The sequence below is a fragment of the Ciconia boyciana genome, chromosome 9 (assembly GCF_034638445.1).
Source record: "Ciconia boyciana chromosome 9, ASM3463844v1, whole genome shotgun sequence".
Taxonomy (NCBI): domain Eukaryota; kingdom Metazoa; phylum Chordata; class Aves; order Ciconiiformes; family Ciconiidae; genus Ciconia; species Ciconia boyciana.
The window spans coordinates 31739328-31758951 of NC_132942.1; the positions used below are offsets into that span (position 1 = coordinate 31739328).

At 41.2% G+C, this 19624-nt stretch overlaps 1 protein-coding gene and 1 long non-coding RNA gene across 3 annotated transcripts; one reads left to right on the forward strand and one right to left on the reverse strand.

The window, feature by feature from the left end:
• Nucleotides 1-387: 387 nt before the first annotated feature.
• LOC140656725 (uncharacterized) lies at nt 388-4952 on the reverse strand. Of its 2 annotated transcripts, XR_012044139.1 has the most exons (4): nt 4652-4952; nt 2416-2931; nt 1704-1815; nt 388-486 (listed from the first exon to the last, which is right to left on the reverse strand). It is a non-coding gene; the product is annotated as an uncharacterized lncRNA (long non-coding RNA). The 2 variants fall into 2 exon arrangements; XR_012044138.1 differs by having other exon boundaries at nt 1704-2931.
• A 414-nt stretch (nt 4953-5366) lies between these two features.
• C9H16orf87 (chromosome 9 C16orf87 homolog) lies at nt 5367-19562 on the forward strand. Its single transcript, XM_072872794.1, has 4 exons — nt 5367-5567; nt 10019-10115; nt 12867-13049; nt 19054-19562. The coding sequence occupies exons 1-4, from the start codon at nt 5502-5504 to the stop codon at nt 19170-19172; spliced, it is 465 nt and encodes a 154-aa protein (XP_072728895.1). The 5' UTR covers nt 5367-5501; the 3' UTR covers nt 19173-19562.
• The last annotated feature ends 62 nt before the right edge of the window (nt 19563-19624 follow it).

The following is a 19624-nucleotide window of genomic DNA, read 5'->3' on the forward strand; positions in this document are numbered from 1 at the left end:
ACTTAATAATTCTCTAGACAGTACTTTATCTGTGGAAAGAATGAAAATCTCACTGAATATGGCTGACTAATTAGGAAGTCATTACTTAATCAGGAGGCATGTTATAACCTTTCTGACGCAAGGTTGCACAGCATTTTAGGAATTTAATTTTTCAATTTGCTGCATGTTGTCAGCTCTTCAGCAAGTCTGAGGTGGTCGGCCCTCACAGGAGAGCTCACAGGGAACTCTACTGCAGGAGAGCAGAATGCTTCCAAATTGTCTGTAGCAGTGAGCAGAAATAAAACTTAGGAAGTGCTTCTCTCTCCAAATCTGATGTGGATTAGGTATGTGAATTGTACCTACTTTGGGATTTTTTTCTTGTAAAGTTATAGTTGCACGCTAAAATACCGTAGTGTGCAGGAAGCCGGTGTGGCAGGCATATACGCTGCATTCCAGTGAAGGGGGGAAAGAACCATAAGATCTCAGACCATTCAGATCAGCTGGACTCTGTTGTGACAACAGCAAAGAAAAGAAGCCGTCAGGAACAGACACTTAAAAAGTCATGTGTAGCTTTTCATAAAATAGAGAAATGGCCTAACTTTCTTATTTTCTATTTTAAATGAGTGTAAAGCACATTTTAAATGAGGCTTGGTCTTGCAAGGTGCCACTCATTATTGACTCTCCAAGAGAGGAGGTACCTGTACCCTTAAAAAGGTATTTGTTATTTTTTTCTCAGTGCTGGATTAAACCTCTGAAATTATGCAAAAGAATAGTCTTGGACTTTCAGAACTCAAAACTAAAGTGTTAATAGATTAGAATAACAAGAAAAATATACGTCTGGTAAATCTTAATAATTGGTTGTTTAGCTGTGAATACTATCTTGTTTGCATTCAATAAGGACAATACTTTTGTTTGTATTAGAATAGTTGAACAGCTGTCACTGACTAGTTCATTTGCTGTATAAAGAAAGGCAGGGTATTGTAATAGATCTCTGTTAGTTTTCTGGTCTGTTCATTAACTTCTTTACTAGATACTGTTACTATACACAGCAGAGCCCCCTGCTTTTATAAAGACCCTCTGAAATACCGAAAGAACCTTTCTATGTTTTGCTATGTCTGAACCTTCTCAGTTAAGACAAAAAAAAAAAAATCCAAAAGTAGTTTCAAGGTCCTGGTTGCACGGAGTTGGTCTTGATTCAGGAATGAAATCTGGATGTCCTGCCTACATAGAACACATCTGTGCTTTTGGCAACAGTCACAGTTTATATAAAAAATAAACCTGTCTTGTCTTTGTGTATCTCTGGAGAAAGACCTCTGCTGGTAATGGATTGCTATAGGCTGAAAACAATATGCAGAGCGAGAAGGGAAAGCCCACCCTCTGAGACTTAAATACTAAGAAGAAAAGGAAAAGGGCAAATCAGCCAATTCAGTAACTCTGTACTCACGCAGAAACCACAACACACACTTGGGGGAGCCCAAGATGCTCACAAGTACAGAAGAGTGTGTTCTCATGTCCTGCGTGGGAATTGGGCTCAAGGTAGAGACTCAAGGAAGAGGAAGGATAGAAAAAAATCAGTAAGTTGTACTATCACAGCAAAGGATATTGCAAATGATAAGATGTTTGATTCTTTGTTCATCATACAATATTGGTAGTAAGGATGGAGAGGGCTGGCATGACAAACTGGGAATCTGAAGGATACTTTCTAGGGAATAAATGTAATTTACCTCTCGGAAGTTCAGGCGCTGCTGAGATAGCAGAGGTCTAGTGCTTTTCCTGTTGCTTTGCTCCTGGTAGTGGTATGGCAGTAGCACACTGCTGTCTGACACCAACTGTGGTCTTCAGGAAGAGAAATTTGTGTATGAGACTGCAGTAAGGATGGTTTTATAGTTGAGGCATTGGGCATAGAATCAGGAAAACTAGATCAAACAAAACTGTATACCTGTATATCTTACATTTACCTATAAGAGACAAAGTTAATACTTACATATGCTCGTTGTAACTTACAGCATCTAGATACTCACAGCGTCTAGAAACCACTCAGAGTATATTTGTGGAGAGATGATAATCAGAGTTCAGTGATGTTCCCCCACTATCAATATTCAGGATTTTAAACACTTCTAATTATATTGTGACCATATGTACTTTATATTATGAGTTTATTTTTGTTTGCCTACAATTCATATATCCATTCCAGCATTGCTTTAATTTCATGATAGTGTGCATGAAGCAAGCATTGCACTTAAAGTCTAACTACTATGTGTTCCAGTGGTGGAAATCTTAGTTGTAGAATAGTTTAATAAGCATCCACCCTCTTTTGCTTTATATGAGTCATTTAGAATGAAAATGTTTAGATTATTTTATTGTCTTTACTTTTTACTCCAGCAAAAATATAAAGATATCTAGAGCAGTTACCTCCATCAGCATTTGTTTTCTCACCTGAAATCAAAATCCTCTGTGTTGCAATAATGTGAAAGCTTCCACTGCAGCCAGTTGTGACATGTAGGGCTTCCAGTGGAAAACAGGTAGAAAAACCATTTACCAAACAGATCCTTCTGGTCATTTAAATCCCACAACAGTTTTACATTAAATCGATTAATTTGAGAAGAGTGCAAAACCACAACAAAGAAACGGTACAGCTGGGCTATTACCGGAATAGATTTTTCAGTGTCTTTAAGTAACTTGCATATATTGGAGAATACAACAAGTTATAAATATTTATATGAAAGACTTGTGAAATCGAGAACAGTGAGAAATAGAACGAGAAGGACAGTATTTTGTACAAACGTGGATCATAACCTTCTTCATTTAAGGGCTGTCTTCATGGAGTCTCTGTTCATTACAAGGTATGCCCCTCTCTGCTGGGATGCTTTGAGATGGCTTCTCCCTCTGTAGGGTGACTGCTAAAGAAAGGGTGGGAAGGTGTTCTCCTGGGCCAGGTAGGAAAAGCGGAGCCTAAACAGATTAGAAGTGATTAAAACCCTTGCATTCCCTCGGTTTGCATGTGAAAAATAGCATAGTCCAGAGTTCTGTTGTTCTGTTTTATCCAGGAGCTCTCATCGGAGATCTGCCCTGATCATAGAGGTAAGTTGTCAACAAGAGAAGACAGTAAATGACTGGGAGTGATTGTACTTGGGGCCAGGACTGCAGCCTTCCACTTCAAATGGTAAATGTGAGACATCTGCTTTGAGGAGGTCAAGGTTAGTATGAAGTAAAAGAGATTTGGTTTTAAAATTCAGAAAAGGAAAATTTTATCCTAAGGTTGTCACCTGTGGACTTTGTCATATGAGAAGATAAACCGTCAAAATTACTAAGAGGAACCACATTTCAAATGATTAAGGTGAGGATGTACCTCTTTACTGTTGTTAAGTTTATTATATCACATGACTTCCCTCTGTTATCTCCTAAATGTTCAGATTTTCCTCAGAATAGATATATGTAATTTGTTATTCTGTGTGGCCTTTCAGAAGATGTTTCAGTTTTTACAGTCTACATTTAAGGTATGTGCAGCAATCATGTCACTTAGAAATCTGTAATAAAAACATATTGCTTATCTAGAGCATGTGTGGTCTTTTATGAATCTGGAACTCCATTTTCAAGTTTCACAGAATGTGTAATAAATTAGCCTCAACAATTAAGCTGAATAAATCAAGCACTAGTGAGACTCTAGACAAGCTCACTTGGCAACTGGGATACTGCGAGCTGTCTGATCTGTAGGGAAGGTCAGCAAGCCACAGGAAGATAAGACCACTGGGCCTTCAGCTGTAGGGAGAATTTTAGTCTGTGAGAAACTATGACAAGTGCTAGTCTTTTTCTGCCTGAAGGAAGAAGTGTCTTTTTAATTTGCCTGTCAGGGAAAAATTATTTGGGCTGTCCTGGCAGATGAGTAAATACTGTCTCTAGATTCCTGTCCACCAAGAACTGACCAAATGCATCAAAGTAACTCAGTAATGAACTAGTAGAGGGAATTAACATTTAAATAGCTGTAAAAGTAACTTTAAAAAAAGTTTCCTCCAAACTGCTTTTAGGGTAATTTCCCTGAAAGAGAAGTACAGACAAAAGGCTTATTAAAACTGCCTCTCCTCCAATGTTTTTTGTCAATACTTAGGTGCAGCAAACTGAGTTCAAGACTCAACTACAAACTTAAAATAAAAATTGTTACATTGGGCCCTGAGCCAGCCTCACAGATGCACTCGTTTCTACCCATATGAAAGCATTACAGTTCTTTAATATTTGTTGGCAGCTGTACTTCAGGCTATTTTAAACCCTAATCTTCAAAAAGAATTTTCTGTTGAGGCTTTGCTGCACTTTTCTCCTGTAGACGTTTTGTAGTAAAAAAAACCCCATCCAAACTCCTGTTAATAGCAGTATTGTCATTCTAAGTCCAGAGGTAAATGATTCAGATATAAACATTTTGTAGGAATACAAAACTTCTACATGCTGATGCGAAGTTTCAGTCTAAGAGCTATATATTGAAGGAATTTTGGAGTTGAAATGAGTATTTCCAGCTGCCTTATTTCTTTAAAAATGTATTTTACAAGAAACATGAAAGTGCAGTTACTTTACATTATGCTGTTAATATTTTTATGTGGGAGTGACAGGAAAATGAACATTGATGTCAAAACATCGAATTTGCAAGCATAACAACTTTGAGAGGCATGACTGAATACCTAACTGTTGAACCACCAGGCTCCCAAAGATAAAGGAACAGCAGGGGATGCCCCCCCCCGGCTTTAGTGTTTTCCTGAGTTGAGATGAAGACCAGAAAAATGGTATTTAACACTTCCTGACTGCTGGACGCTTCAGCCTAACTTCATCCTGCCGGTGCTGCCTATGGGGCACAGGTAGCTGGGAGGGCGACAGCGGAGCTGCGGATTAAAACGTAAGACCGCGGAAACACGAAAACCAAGCAGCAGCCAGCTGTTGTGGAGCATCGCCCAGTCCAGCCACGCCGAAGACACCCGAGCGGGGCGATCGCGCCGGAGCCTCGGCCGCCCTCGGAGGTGACGGCGAGAGGTCAGGCTCGGGGCGGGCACCGCAGCTCCGCGCCGCCCCGCCGGCGGCTCTCCCCGGCTTCCCCTCGGCCCCGTGCCCTGGCACCTCCGCCCCGGGACGCCAGGAGCTCTTACCGGCCCGCGACGGCCCGGCCGCTGCGCGGCGCCCAGCCCCGCCCCGCCCCGCCCTGCGCGCGCGCGCGGCCCCCGCGGCGCGAGGCGCGCGGCCAATCCGGCGGCGGAGCCGGCTCCTGGCGCGCGCGCCCCGCCCCAGTCCTGCCGTCGCCGCGGTGGGCAGGGCCTCTCCGGCGGCGCCGGCGCCGGCGCGGGGGCGCGGCTGCTTTGTCGGAGGCCGCGCCGGGGGCGGGCGCTGGGCGCGGGCGGGCCCGCGGAGGCTGTGCAGGCTCCTGCCGGCCGCGCGCCCCCGGCCGGCGCCGCGCCCCTGCCCTCTCCTCCCGCCCTCCCCGGCCGCCGCGGGGCGGGGCGGCCGGCGCTCCGGCGGCGGCGGCGGCGGCAGCGGCAGCAGCGAGCATGTCCTCGAGCAGGGCCAAGAAAGTGAAAATGGCCACCAAGTCCTGCCCGGAGTGCGACCAGCAGGTGAGGCGTCTGCCGGCCCCGCTCCCCTCGAGGGCCGGCCCCGCCGGGGAAGGGGGGGTTTGTGGCCGCGGGGTTAAAGCGGCGCTCCCCTGAGCGGGAGGAGCGATGGCCCCGCTGCCTCGGCCCATCCCGCGGTAGGGCGCGGAGCCCGCCCCGCCAGCCGGCGGCCCGCGATCGGGGCCGGCGGGCCCTCGCGGGCCGGTGGGGTGCCCCGCTCCAGGGGCAGAGGGGCTCGCCGGCCACCTCGGCGAGCACAGGTGCCTGCTGCTGCTGCTGGGGCTCTGGCTCAAGGGAGGGATGGGAGCCGTGGGCAGACCTGGGGGAGGTGGGTTTCAGCCCCCGTCGGCGGCTCGTGGCTGTCGGTGGGGTCCGAGCCCTCGGCTGCCGTCGGCGGCGGGGCTGCGGGACCCGCTCCCTCGGCGCAGCTCCGGTGTTCACCGCCCCGAGGCACCGTCCCTCGCTGGCAGCACCTCGGGGATGAGCGCCGCTGCCGAATCCGCTTCGGCTCGTCCCTGCGCGGCACGGTGGGTGCGCGCTGTCCCGCACTGACCTTTCGCCGGGCCGGGCGGAGTTCGGCGGCCGCTCGCCGCCGCCTTGCACCGCCCGGGGCGGCGGGCTGTGTGCGTGCCCGGCCGCGGCGCCGCTCCCCGCGGTAGCACACACAGCCTCGCTTCCTGTTTTCTCTCCTCCGTGCGCCGGTTGTGGTTGCTTCTTGATAGCCGCCGCTGCAGATCATGCGTTTGCAATAGCGCTGCGAGAAGCTGTCGACTGAGCTGTTTGCTTTTGAGGGAGGAGGGGGAAAAAATTAAACTGTCTGCGTGCCGCTGCGAGGCAATGTTTATATGAAGTAAACGATTGTTGCCTTTGCAGTCTCTGCTTGGAATGTGGATTAAATATCGTGTTCCTCTTGCAGGGTAGTGTAATAGTTATATTCTGCTGAAGCGACGTTCAGAATTGCTCGTTTATGCGCTAGTATTGTTTAGTAACTATGTCATTTATTAAAAATAGAATGAACTTAGTAATTTATACAATGCAGTTTGTCCTTTGGATGACTAATGTGCCTAAGGCTAGTCGGGAGAGCGTTCGGTTGTGTTGTTTTCTCGAGGAGTGATTTAGAAACAACAGAATTGAGACCTTTGCTGCAGTTTCTGTCACGTAGTCCAAATGTATATGTGAACTGCTGTTTATGTCTCACTGCAGCTTTGTTATGTGTACAAAATGGAGTTACGTACAGTTAAACATTAACAACAGCTGATTTCAACTGTTACTGTATCACGAGCTTGTCTTCATTTACGCTTTTTACTGGTAATGATGTTACTATTAAAAATAGGCCGGTTTGTTACAGCAGCGCTCCTCTGCCGGAACAATAGCACAGCACTGCAGAAGGCTGCTGTGGGGCTCAGGGTAGGGGGAGAGGCTTGTACGTGTCATCATGGGAAACGCGTTTCTATTATTTGATCCTGAAACTTGACTGGTATATGCTATTTAAGCTATACTTAAAAAAATAATCCCATGCCATTTTTCTTCAGTTATAAAATATTTATAACTAATATTATTTGTTCTGACTTGCATAGTTTTTTATAGTGTTTCTACTCATCCTGGAACAGTTTGGAATGTTAAGATGGGGGCAGGGGGCATCCTTTCACATTTTAAGCATTAGATGAACCATTGCAAATGCTCACATCTTAAGCACGTCACTGAAGTACTATTTCTGAGAAAAAACTGTGTGCCAAGTTCTGGTTATTCAGGTGGTGAAAGAAGAAATTAAAATGAGTGGGAAGTTGAATATGAGTGTGATGGTGGGGGTTTTTTTGGTTTTGGTTTTTTTTTTTTTAAAAATAAATGGAGTGAATGTCAAACCACTGTCAATAGGAAGAGCAAGTAAGCAAACATTATAGGCTTTTTAAGCTGATGCTGAAACTTTCACTTTGTTCTGCGCTTTAAAACTAAAACACATGATACGCATATGTCAATGTAGATTGTCTGTTAGCAACTCTTCTGTGGCTAACATGGAATTAATGTGCATGAGTCCTGCCCCGGCACAAGCATTGCTCATAGGACCTTGTTTTCCAGTGCCAAGTGTTTGAGAGAGTACAAGAAACTAAAACCTACAGTACAAGTCAGTCCTTTGCAGAGTGTGGGGAGGCTCTTGTGTGACTCTTAAGTGGTTGTGTTCCGTACTAGTGTTTCTTAAATTATTCCATAAACAAGGGCTTTGCATTTGTTTCTCATTTCTTCGCTAGAAGTGGCACGCATGGAAATATTTAGACAGTCACAAATATTGGAGCGCAGTATTGAGTAACACTTCTTAGGCTTTTAAACTTTTTCTGTTGTAATTTAGATGATACGTAATTGCCATTTAGACTTTTTTATAATAAAAAAGAAGAAGGTTTTTGATGATATTTTCACAACCAAAGCATGGCCCAATTAAATTAGGGAGCCTGAAGTACTTGAAGTCAGTCAGAAGTAATTATCACTTCTTAATTTGGCTTCAGGTAGACTTTCTTGTATGAGAAATTAAATTTCTTTTTGGTTAGGAAAATGTTAAACAGAGTAAAATAGTGTTTGTAGGACTATGTTGCCATAATAATTATGTTACAGGATGTTATCAGTGTAGGTCTTCAAAGGATAACTGATATCTTTCAGTGAATAAGCCCCTGCCCACCTAATCCCCCCTCCAAATGACACACACCCCTATATGTCAAACCTGTAACATGAGAATAATATTGTTCTGTTAAACACAGTTAAGTTCATTGAAAAATATTGGGTCTGCTCCAATCCCCTTGGGTGGTTTTCCCCACATTTTTTTTTTAGGCTGAGCCTGAAAACGTAATTATTGGTGAGGCCCAGGTGTTCAAAAATTGGCTTAAATGGAACTCCTATGTAACCTTGACAATACAGACAAACTATCTGCTAGATGGTGTTTTTTAGTACTCTTATACTGACTTATGAACAAGGAGATAAGCGTACACTCAAGTCTGCTAAATTCTGAGCTTTAAGGTTCAATAAACCTTGATTGGAATTGTTTTTTATTATGTCAGTGTCTCCATAAAGGGAATTAAAAAGTTTCTAGTTACATAAAACCTGTATTAAAAGCTTATCTGTAAGCTCTTCATAGGGTGAAGTACAGGAGTTAAGATGTGCTACAGAAAGCAAAATAATTTGTCTGAGTAGCAGTTAAGTTCTCCTTTACAAATTAATGTACTAATTTGGCAGGTTTTGTCCTAGCCGGGAGAACATTGGAACTTGGTTCTTCTGCGTGTCCGGTAAAATTGAGCAGGCAGTCACGGTTCTGTACTCCTGTTTGTTTCAGTGGATGTTGGCAGACTTGTAGAGACCTGTCTTAAAGAATTACATTTGAGAAATTACCTCCTACTTTTTTTCCTCACTGTCGTGCTTCAACATGACTTGACTTTAATGTGTGTTAATCTCTTCCAGATCTCTGTTTAAACTTGCTTTGATTTGTGTTTTCAGTCTTAAACCTAATCAAAGCAATATGGTGTATTCCTTACTACTTTAAAAGATCTCAAAAGATCTTGGCTTTAAGTGAAGGTAATGAGGTTTGTAATTTATCAGCATCACTTCTTTTAATTGCTCAGAGTAAGATTTTTGTCGTTTTTCATGTAAGTGTGGGATTTCCAGATTTTCTCATCTTGTTTTAAATTGTCTTACGCTGGGGGAATGTACTGCTCCTGACTGCTTAGTGGATCAGGAGAAGCACTGTAGTCTCTCAAACTCTTCAGCCTACAGTCAGCTTTTGACTAGCTGTGGTAGGTTATTTGCATTTTGAATTAACTAGGTCCTTCTGTAACCACCCGGCCTTGTCTACAACGGTGTTGGTGGAGTGGTACAAATGCATCTGTTTTGCTTCGGGCTCTATTGTGCCTCCTGTTTAAAGCTGCTCCTGCTCTCTAAAGGAGTTGCTTTCAAATGCATCTGAAAGTGAATGTATTCAGAATGTACTGACAGTTTTAACTCATGCTTTTTCTTTTTCTTTTTCTTTTTTCTTTTTTTTTTTTAAAGTAAATGAAGGAAGCAAAACTGGGAATGTCCGACTGATTTGACTGGGGATATTTGAGAGCTCTGAAGAGAAATTATATTTCTATTCCAATTCACCCTTGCTTTAGTGCTCTCCACTTTCCCTCACCCCCTTCCTGACAGTCTGTGGAAAAGGGTTTGTAGTACAAAGTGGTCACAACAGCTGTACATTTCAAGCTTGATTTCTAACAACTGCATAAAGAAAAGGCTTGGTGGGTGATTCACAGCAGAACACATTTTTACTATGTTTAAATACAATTGTGTAATAGTACAGGCCATAGTTTGCATTACAGACTGAATTTGAAGAGATATCTCTGAGGACAAAATGCGAGTTACTAGGTTTTTTCTTTCATCGGACAGGAATTTTGTCATAACTTGAAATGACCTGAAATATTTGTGTTTTGTTTTCCCAGGTTCCTGTTGCGTGTAAATCATGTCCCTGTGGATACATATTTATTAGTCGAAAACTCTTGCATGCTAAACGTGCGGAGAGATCACCACCCATCACAGGTAATACTTACAGAGGTAGGAAGAAGGGGACAACAGTTCTTTCCCTTTATTTCTTGGAGGCAAAGGATAGAGTATTTTACTTCTCTGTGGAGACTGACTGTTGTCAGTTCGCTTTCCCTTGAATTTGTGCATGGTAGGCTTCTAATATGTTAATTTTTCTTGAATTTTGAGGGGGGGAAAAATCTTCTGGTGTTTTCAGTCTTGCTTCCTTTGTATTTGTGATGTTGGCATTTATTCTGTGTATATTCTAGCTGCGCATGTTGGTCACTATGCAAAATAACTCCTTACAGAAAGCTTTCTGTTAATCCTGTTTTGAAGCTAAATGTCTAGAGGTGCCAAAGGGATCAGATTTCAGAGTACATGCTGATTGAAGCTGGGTTTTCTGAAAGTAAAAATTCTCTTTTTTTTTTTTTTGAAGAATTTATGCTGAGTTGTACTTATTCATGAACACTTGAATGGCACATTGTATAAAATTGGTCGTATGTTTAATCTAAAACCAGGTGAGTCTTGCGTTTCTCTGCAGGGTTAAATTAAAAAATAGTGTATTTTTTGTGTCTAACTTGTGTATCTTTTGTTGTTGATGGGCACAGTAAGAAGTGGTTGAATACGCATTCTGGCATGATTAGCATTCTCCTTGTGTTCATGTTTATCACTTCCTCCAGTCCTAGTAGGAATTAGTCAGAACAAGCACCTGTCAGGGAAGATGTTTTTTTTTTTTAAAAAAAAAACCATCTGATTTATAATGTCTACTTTTTAAAAATTATCTACCAGGCCTACAAAATGGAAACTAAGTATTTGATATTTTGTATCACTATTTTGAAGGATACTTGTAGGTTACCACCTTGTAGGAATTATATGACGTTATGCTAGATAACTGAACTTCCAAGGTGGAGGAGGTTAAGCAACGTCTGTGGTGCTGTTTGGAAGTGTTGGTCAATTTTCTTTCCCCCTCCCTGATTGTTTTGTTTGAAAGTTGATAAAGTAATTTCCAAATGAAGCTGAAAGACATAATCTGGTAGAGCAGAGCTCTTGTATAATTCAGCGTTGTACATAGGAAATGCACCAGGGGAGGAAGAACCCCATGCACAAATATATGCTGGGGGCCACCCTGCTGGAAAGCAGCTTTGCAGGAAAGGACCTGGGGTCCTGGTGAACAGCAGGTTGAACATGAGCCAGCAATGTGCTCTTGTGGCAAAGGCAGCTAACGGTATTCTGGGCTGCGTTAGGCAAGGTACTGCCAGCAGATCAAGGGGACCCTTCCCCTCTACTGAGCGCTGGTGAGGCCACAGCTGGAGTACTGTGTCCAGTTCTGGGCTCCCCAGTACAAGAGAGACATGGACGTCCTGGAGAGAGTCCAGTGAAGGGCCATGAAGATGATGAAGGAACTGGAGCATCTCTCTCCTCTGAGGAAAGTCTGAGAGAGCTGGGACTGTTCAGCCTGGAGAAGAGAAGGCTCAGGGGAATCTTATCAATGTATATAGATACCTGAAGGAAGGGTGTAAAGATGATGGAGCCAGGCTCTTTTCAGTGGTGCCCAGTGACAGGACAAGAGGCAATGGGCACAAACTGAAACACAGGAGGTTCCCTCTGAACATCAGGAAACATGATTTTGCTGTGAGGGTGACCAAGCACTGGCACAGGTTGCCCAGAGAGGTTGTATGGTCTCCATCCTTGGAGATACTCAAAAGCCATCTGTATGTGTTCCTGAGCAACTGGCTCTAGGTGGCCCTGCTTGAGCAGGGGGGTTGGACAGGTTGGTCTCCAGAGGTCCCTTGCTACCTCAAACTTTTTGCTACCTCAAACTTTGATACAGCTTTTATGTTAACATAAGTGACGAGTTACTGTGCTGTCCAGTTTGTACCCTGTGTCTATACAAGATTAATGGGACAACTGCAGCAAAAGGAAACCAGTTCCCCAGGAAGATACAGTGGGAGACTGTGTATGTCTGTATTGTGCTCATAGGTAACTGCAACTTATTTTAGAAAACATTGTTCCAATATTTTCAACAATATAGCTACTGCAGAATGGTGCTGCAGCCTTGCAAATGTGCAACTAGTCTGTGTTGAATAATGTGCTGTGGTGACTGTACTGTTTTCAGTACCCAAGTTTGTTAATCCATACTTAACTTACAGGTGAAACTCATGTAAATACTCTTTTTTTGACTCTGGTGTGTAGGAAAACAATACACCTGTTCAGCATTAAGTATTATTTGTCCTTGTCATAGGCTAGATTTGGTGGGACATGTATGCTATGTAATGTGGCATTTACTGACACCATTGTTGACTCAGCGTCTTGATTTGTGTGAGCAGCAGGAATGATTTCATTGTTAGTGTCAAAAGATTATGAAGTACTTTGCTGTTTGCCTGTATTATAAACTGTTCGGGTTTTTGGCTACTGGAAACATGCAATGAGCTGTCTTGATGGCTGTGATCTGTACAGTTTTTTTCCATCTTATTATGGAAAACTATGAACTTTTTGTATACTAGCAAATGTCTCATTGCAAAATGCATTTGAAGTAGTTAAGGGCTTGATCCTTGTAATCAAGAAGCGAAGTGTCATTCTGGATCTGACACCTTAATTTCTGCATGGATACTGTGCAGATCTAATTGTTCTGTGAAGGTACAGACATCTAACCACTTTTGCTAAGAGATTTAAAGAAAAAAGGTGATTGGGTGGGATAAGCAATAAGAGTAAATTAAGAACAAAGAGGAAAACAACCCTAGATCATACCATCTCTATTCATTTGCACAGAAAACAAGAGTGAGGCCAAAAGGAGACGGACAGAGAGAGTTAAGCGAGAGAAGATAAATTCTGCAGTAAATAAAGACTTAGAAAACCGAAAAAGATCCAGGTCTAACAGCCATTCAGATCATAGCAGACGAGGAAGAGGAAGACCTAAGAGTGCCTCAGCGAAAAAGCACGAGGAAGAAAGAGGTATGAGAACTGGAGAAATATGTTAATTGAGTTTTCTTTTTGTATGAAGACTTTTTTATCAATAAACCTCTATACCATTCAAACGGTTTAAGTAATGACTAGTTCAGCCAATACCCGATATCTTAATATTGGGAAGGGACTGTTTCACATCTGTACAGACCTCTGGTTTTATGTTTCAGTGTCTGATTGGAACTAACTACAAAGAACTAAGTCTGTATTTTTAGCCACCAGATCAAGTTTCAACATGTAGGTTGAAAGCTATTGGACTGTAGTGCTTAGTAGGTTTTTTGGATTGGTTTTGTTTATTTTTTTTTTTTGAGGTACCGCTGCTCTATATCACAAGGACAAAAAAATATAATGATGCCTGTTAATCAGAGAGTCATTAGTAAAAAGTTCCTTGAAACCTTTTGGAGAGCATCTTGAGTTCCTACTATGACCTGAATTTTTTTCCCATGTTTCTACAGAATAATATTCTACAGGAAAGAATGTCTCCTTGCTTATCAAGGTTCCTTGGTGACCTGCTGTTCTTAATCTTTATTGAATAAAGAGACTGTTACATGCACTAGAGTAATTTTGGAGCCCGTCAAGTATGTGACTGTCACTTAGGATTCCTTTTTTTTTAAAGAGCCTATTGACACTGCATTTGCTGTGTGGTTTTGGAGATACCAATTTTAGGCCTGAATAATTAATCCAAAACTTAGCATAGACTTAAAAAGGCTGGAAGGCAGATAGGAGGGGAAGAACAAGACTTCATATAAATATTCAGAAGATCTTGTTCTTAAAACTAACTGCTGAAACCATCAAGCGTACCTTGTGGCATAAATCAGAAATGCAATTGTTTTTTTTCCCCTGCCACCTTATTTGTTAGCAAAAATGGGTGTTAATCCGTGTTGCAAAGTGAATTCCTTTAACTTCTGACTTTTCAAAACCAATTTTGTTGTCTCTGCTGTTTAATGTAAATCTGTTCGTTCTTAAAGTTTCTTTCCTATAAAAACAAACTATAAATTGGGATTTTGTTGTTGTTGTTTTAGTGCTTTGGCTGTGGAAAGAGGAGATAGAATTTTATTTCTGTATGTTTTCTGGATGGCAATTGCTTTACTGTAATAGGAATACACTTACATCTAATCTCTTCACTGTTGCATATGGCTTATTGATGTACGTAGCTTCACAAACTACAGAGCTTCCCCATTTGTTATTTGTCTGAGATAGACTTTGTCTAGCACCTATAGGATCATTTCTAGGCATTTTACTGCCAGTCTAGTTCACACACAGCTTTGGTTTGAAAATTCCTGCAAGCTTGTTGAGTTGCCCTATAAAAGTAAATCTTCTTTCCTGTCCCCTGAAAAAGAGGAAAGCAATCTAAGCAATCAAAAGAAAATATCCATTCTCTTAATGCATGTTTTGTAGTCTCTGAAAAGCAAGAATTTGAAAGCATGAGGGATATTTAGAGAACATGCTTTCCTATCTGAAACTAGGCTGAATGTTTTTAACATCTTGCTGCGTACTCGGAAGTGTGACACTATGCCAGTGCTCTGAGGTAGAAAACTAGAAATACAGATGTAGCGCATAAGAGTGCGTGTGGTGTGTTGTTTTCTGGTGTTCGGTGTTGTGTTTTTTATAAAGTTGAATCTCACTTGAGAAGATTGCCTTCATCTTCTTGTCCTGTCCTACCATCCCCTTTACTTGGTACTGTGACTGCTGCTACTATTTCTTCCTCAACCTCTTCTGCAGAGCTGGTACAGAGCTTGGGTTCACACCCATTTGTAATTATCTTTGCTCCTCATTGGTACAGCACAACTTATTGGTTGGGAATAAGTGGGCTTAGGATATTTTCTTACTTCAGCTTACTTCTGGTTGTGTCAGACTGTAATGTGTGTAGACTACTGTGGTGATTATTGGGCAGATTTAAAAAAAAAATGAACAAAAAGTTGATCTATATGGCTGTCACAGCTATAAAAATAAATTCAGCAGAGAACCCATCATTTTGTGAGTAGTTACTATAAAACAAGTTAACATTGACTTCTCCCTTTTCAAGTGACTTAGAAAATTGGCCTAACTACTATGTGTGGAGTAATTAGTGGGGAATTTTAGAAATATTCTTTCTTTACCAAACCTGCTGCTTTATAGTGTTGTTTGCATAGAAGCATATTAAGCAACTTTAATTCTTCTACTCCAATTAGGGTGATTTTTGTGTGACTCATTGCTAGTCATTGTATCAGTCTGCGTAGTGTTGAAAGTCAGCTCTGGAGTACAAGATATTAGCTTAGTGTTAGACTTTTTAAGTATATTATTTCCTTGTCTATTGTATATTTCTAGGATATTTTGGGTACGCATTACTTGCCACTAGAGATTGTGCTATTGTTCTTTCCCTCAAAAGACTTGAAAAGAGGCCACTGCTTGCAAAGCTGTTAAATATTTGGTGCCTCTTAGGCTTCTGCAATGCCTAATGTATTGTAGACAAAAAACAGGAGGACAGAGAACACCTGAATTATAACAGCATGCGAGAGCAGATAATCTGTCCGTTTGAAGACCACCCAACTGTGAACATTTTCTTCCTAAAGACACCCATGACATTTGTACCTTTGCTTCCTTGCTTGTGTCGTGCTCTTTTCATACATAGCGTGCTTGTTCCCAGTTATGTCTGTGCCTTTGACTAGTTCTTTTGTATCCTTTGTGACTGGTTCACATTAGAGCAAAGAGCTGCAGGATTCAACAGCAATTAAGAAGAATAGGAGAAGCAAAAGGGCTTTTTAAAATAAACTATTTTTTCCTGCAGATTTAGGAAGAAGGAATGGAGGGGGAGGAAAGAGGAAGCTGATATAGATTGGGTCCCAGCACTCTGCCATATCCCCTCAGAGAATATTCCTATCACGTGTTTGAGCCATGTGATGACCCTGGAAAATAGGAACTTCTCACTGCAGGCTTGGCTTGTCAAAATCGTCACTTAATTTCTTTGTCAGAAATTCTACAATATATTTTGAAAATAGAAACTTCATAATAATCTGATTCTGGTTTTTGTTGTGGTGGTATGTTTTTTTTATTTTACTGTGTGGGACTGTGATACACAGCTAGACAGGTTCCCAGGCTGCCTTGTTATCTAGGTAGCAACCTTGATTATATTAAAAGAAACAAAAGAACCCTCGTATGCTGGAGGAAGTGGTATTGGTTATTCTGCTCCTGAAAGAGGTTACCATCAAGTGAGACTCAATAAGAGTGGCCTGGAGTCTTACTAAAGCATACTTGATACTTAACAAGGGGTGAATCTTTATAAAGATATATACATGTCAGTATCTTGATAAAACTTAAACCAAATTAAATTTCTTGACCCAAGTTTTCCTTTTCCAGTAATTTCCAACTGTATTACTTATTTGCTTGCCCAATGTGCACATTTGAAGTAGTTTGCTATCTTGGATAGTGAATCTCAGAACTTTGGATTTTGAATCCATACAAAATGTGTGAAGGGGGAGAGTCCATATTTGATTCATACATAGATCACAATTTTAAGGGCTGTGGGTCTAGTGGGTTGCAGGAGATCTGGGGATGTGAGAGACATGCTACAGAAAGACTGAATATTTTCACCTAAATAGCCTCTTAGTTGTATATCAAAAGACTTGGTATTTTTACCGTCTTACAAAAATGGTATTGTGATTCTGTAAGACAGTCTTTTGCTAATAATAGAGAAGTGAGTCAAAACTACTTTCAGATAAGACTGTGAAGCGGAAAGTTTTAATAGTGTCTGTAGGATACCATGGTTTCTATGAGTAGCATATGATAAAATGTGAGGCAGGTGCAAGCTGATGAGTACTGATGAGAACTGGAATTGTCTTAAGAATGCATAAAGCTTGCAAACCTGCGTTAATCCCTGATACTGTTTGATATCAATATTTCAATTCTTTAAAGCTGAAGTCTCTCAGAATGAGCCAGTACTTTGGGAGGACAGGGGGAAGGGAAACTTGAGAGAGTGTTTTTTTTCTAAGAAGTCTACAATCTGTTAACAGTAACCGGCAGGGGGGAGGGGGGAAGTATTTTTAATTTTGCTGGGTGCTGACACATATTCAGGTGGTGGCTGGATTTGTTTGGATCAGGAAGTATGAAAAAAGGGGATGGATATAGATATGAAAGTAGAAAAGGTTAATGTGGAATAACCAGTGTGTGTAGCATCTGTGCTCAGAACAACTCCCAGCATTGTTAATTTGTAAATGGTGGGAGGAAGTGGAGCAACCCAGACTGCGCGTACACATAGAAACTGATTTGTCTTAAACTACAGGGTAGGACTTGCAGTGAAACTCAGTTTCTCAGCTTTCATTTCAAACTCAGTATACTAGAGAATACTGTCTTGTGTAGCCAGGGAACAAGCAGAAATCATTTATAGTCCAAATATTAAACATGCTTTGATTTGTTTTACTTTGCTATGGCAAGTTTCTTGTTTTTACACTAAAAACTGATGCATCTTTATGTGTCCAGGCTCCTCACTAAGCAATTTTACTTGCAGGGAAAGGTGAGCTTGTGTGTGATTTAAGTTGTCTAGAAATCTTTAAGTAGAGGGGTTTGTTGCTGTCTGTCTCTATCAGTATTAAATCAGAACACAATGGTAAAGGGTTTTTCAGTTTCTCCCACTTAGTTGTTTAACACAAGCACTTGACTTCACAGGGAAGGTAGTCTGTTGGAATGCTGTCCGTAGCTGTAACACAGACGATCAGGTGTGAAGCCAAATCTAAAAATGTTGTTATGAATGTGGACCCATTGAAGGAATAACCATGTTGAGTAGGTGGAGACAGGAGATGCTGGGATCTTTTTTCCACATGGTGCTTTCCATTATTTTCCAGTGCTACTTTGTCTTTCACCTGCCCATTGCTGATTTAGGTGTCTTGGTGGAGCAGTCTGCCAGAGTGTGCTGTGGTCAAAAAAAGTGTGCACGTGTGTGTCTGTGTTAATGAGACAGAGGGGTCTGTCAGGTGAGCGTTGTGTTGTGATTGTAAATTAGTCCAGGCTGCCATGGAACTTGGATTAGAGATGGAGTTCCACAGCTAGACACCAGCCTTAAAGCTCTATATGTATTCCTCTCTTCTCTGTGTCTACAAGCTTGGTCTTCTGCTGACAAAGCTGGTTTTGGGGGTTTTTTTTGTTTTTGTTTTTTTTTTTTTCTTCTTAATGAGTTGTGTCAGCTACCTGTGGCTAGCTAAACTGGGATATAAATAGTCATGATCTGGAGTAAGTGTAAGTATTTATGTAAGTACTATTCTATTAGTTTTGTCATATGCTGTAGTGTAACTTAGTGTACTTGAGCACTGCAGTATGGAAACTTCTTGATGGCTTGCTGTTGTGTATCTGTAGCTTTGAAAGAAGCCAACATCAGCAGAGGGAATTCAGAGGCTTTCCCTTACTCACTGAGGTGTTAGCATTGTTCTATATCTGGGATATAGATTAAAGATTGGGATATAGATATAAGATTGAAAGTCTGTGGTATAAAAAGTCCAGAAATGTTCATGGTGACAAATTGGAAACCTGACTTCTGCCCATGTATCTGCTCTTTTGGTCTTGGAGACTATAATTAAACTCTTGGGTTTCTCTTACTTAGATGTAAAATAGGGGGACAAATGTTGCATTTAATGAGGATATGGTGTAATATCTTTGTTTCCTAGGATGGGAGGTATTTATTTAAAAGAAAAAAAAAAAACAAAACAAAACGCAAAACTGGAGGAACACTTGAATACTCTTTTGTGTCAGGAATCAATTTAATGTTAGTGACTCATTCTGTCTTTGTCATTAAAGAACAGAAATTCAGTCATGCTTTTGGATGACTAATTCTGTGACTTTTCTAGCACCTTCTTGTGCCTCCGTTCCTTCCTCCTCTCTCTCAATCCCTCCCTGCATAGGAGTTGATTGTCTAACTTCTTTTCAATTCCAGTACTCCATTCCACATAATTTATTAACTACTGTGTAACTTGCATTAACTTTGGATAATGGAAAAAGCTTCTAATAGTGACTTTTTTTTCTTCTACAGAGAAACAAGAAAAAGAAGTTGACATGTATGCTAACCTTTCAGATGAAAAGGCCTTCGTATTTTCAGTGGCCTTGGCGGAAATAAACAGAAAAATTATCAATCAAAGACTTATTCTGTAACTTGTAAGCACAATCTGATGCATTTATATGCAGAATGGCTAGCATATTTCCAAGGTGTCGTGGACTCTCGGAAAGTGTGTTGTCTGCACCGACAAGGACCATAGTATTTCCTGTTAAAATTCTGCTGCTGTTCTTGGAAATCGAATTCTGTCTCTACAAGTCAGAAAGAAAGTGTTCACAAGATTGTGCTTTGAAAAATCAGAAAGCAGATATGTTTTACGCCTTGAAGACAAACGTTAGACAAATGCACAGAGAGACTGCACCCATTCCAGAGCACTTCTTTTAAATTTGCTGCCAGAAATGCAATATTTTAAATATTTTCAGAAATAAATGATTTTCCTTTAAAATTATATATTTCAGATTTTTCAGCTATATTGCAGTTTACGTATGTACAGTTCACATAACTTTTTAATAAATTGATATTCCAATATTTTATTGAATGGGGAATTAAG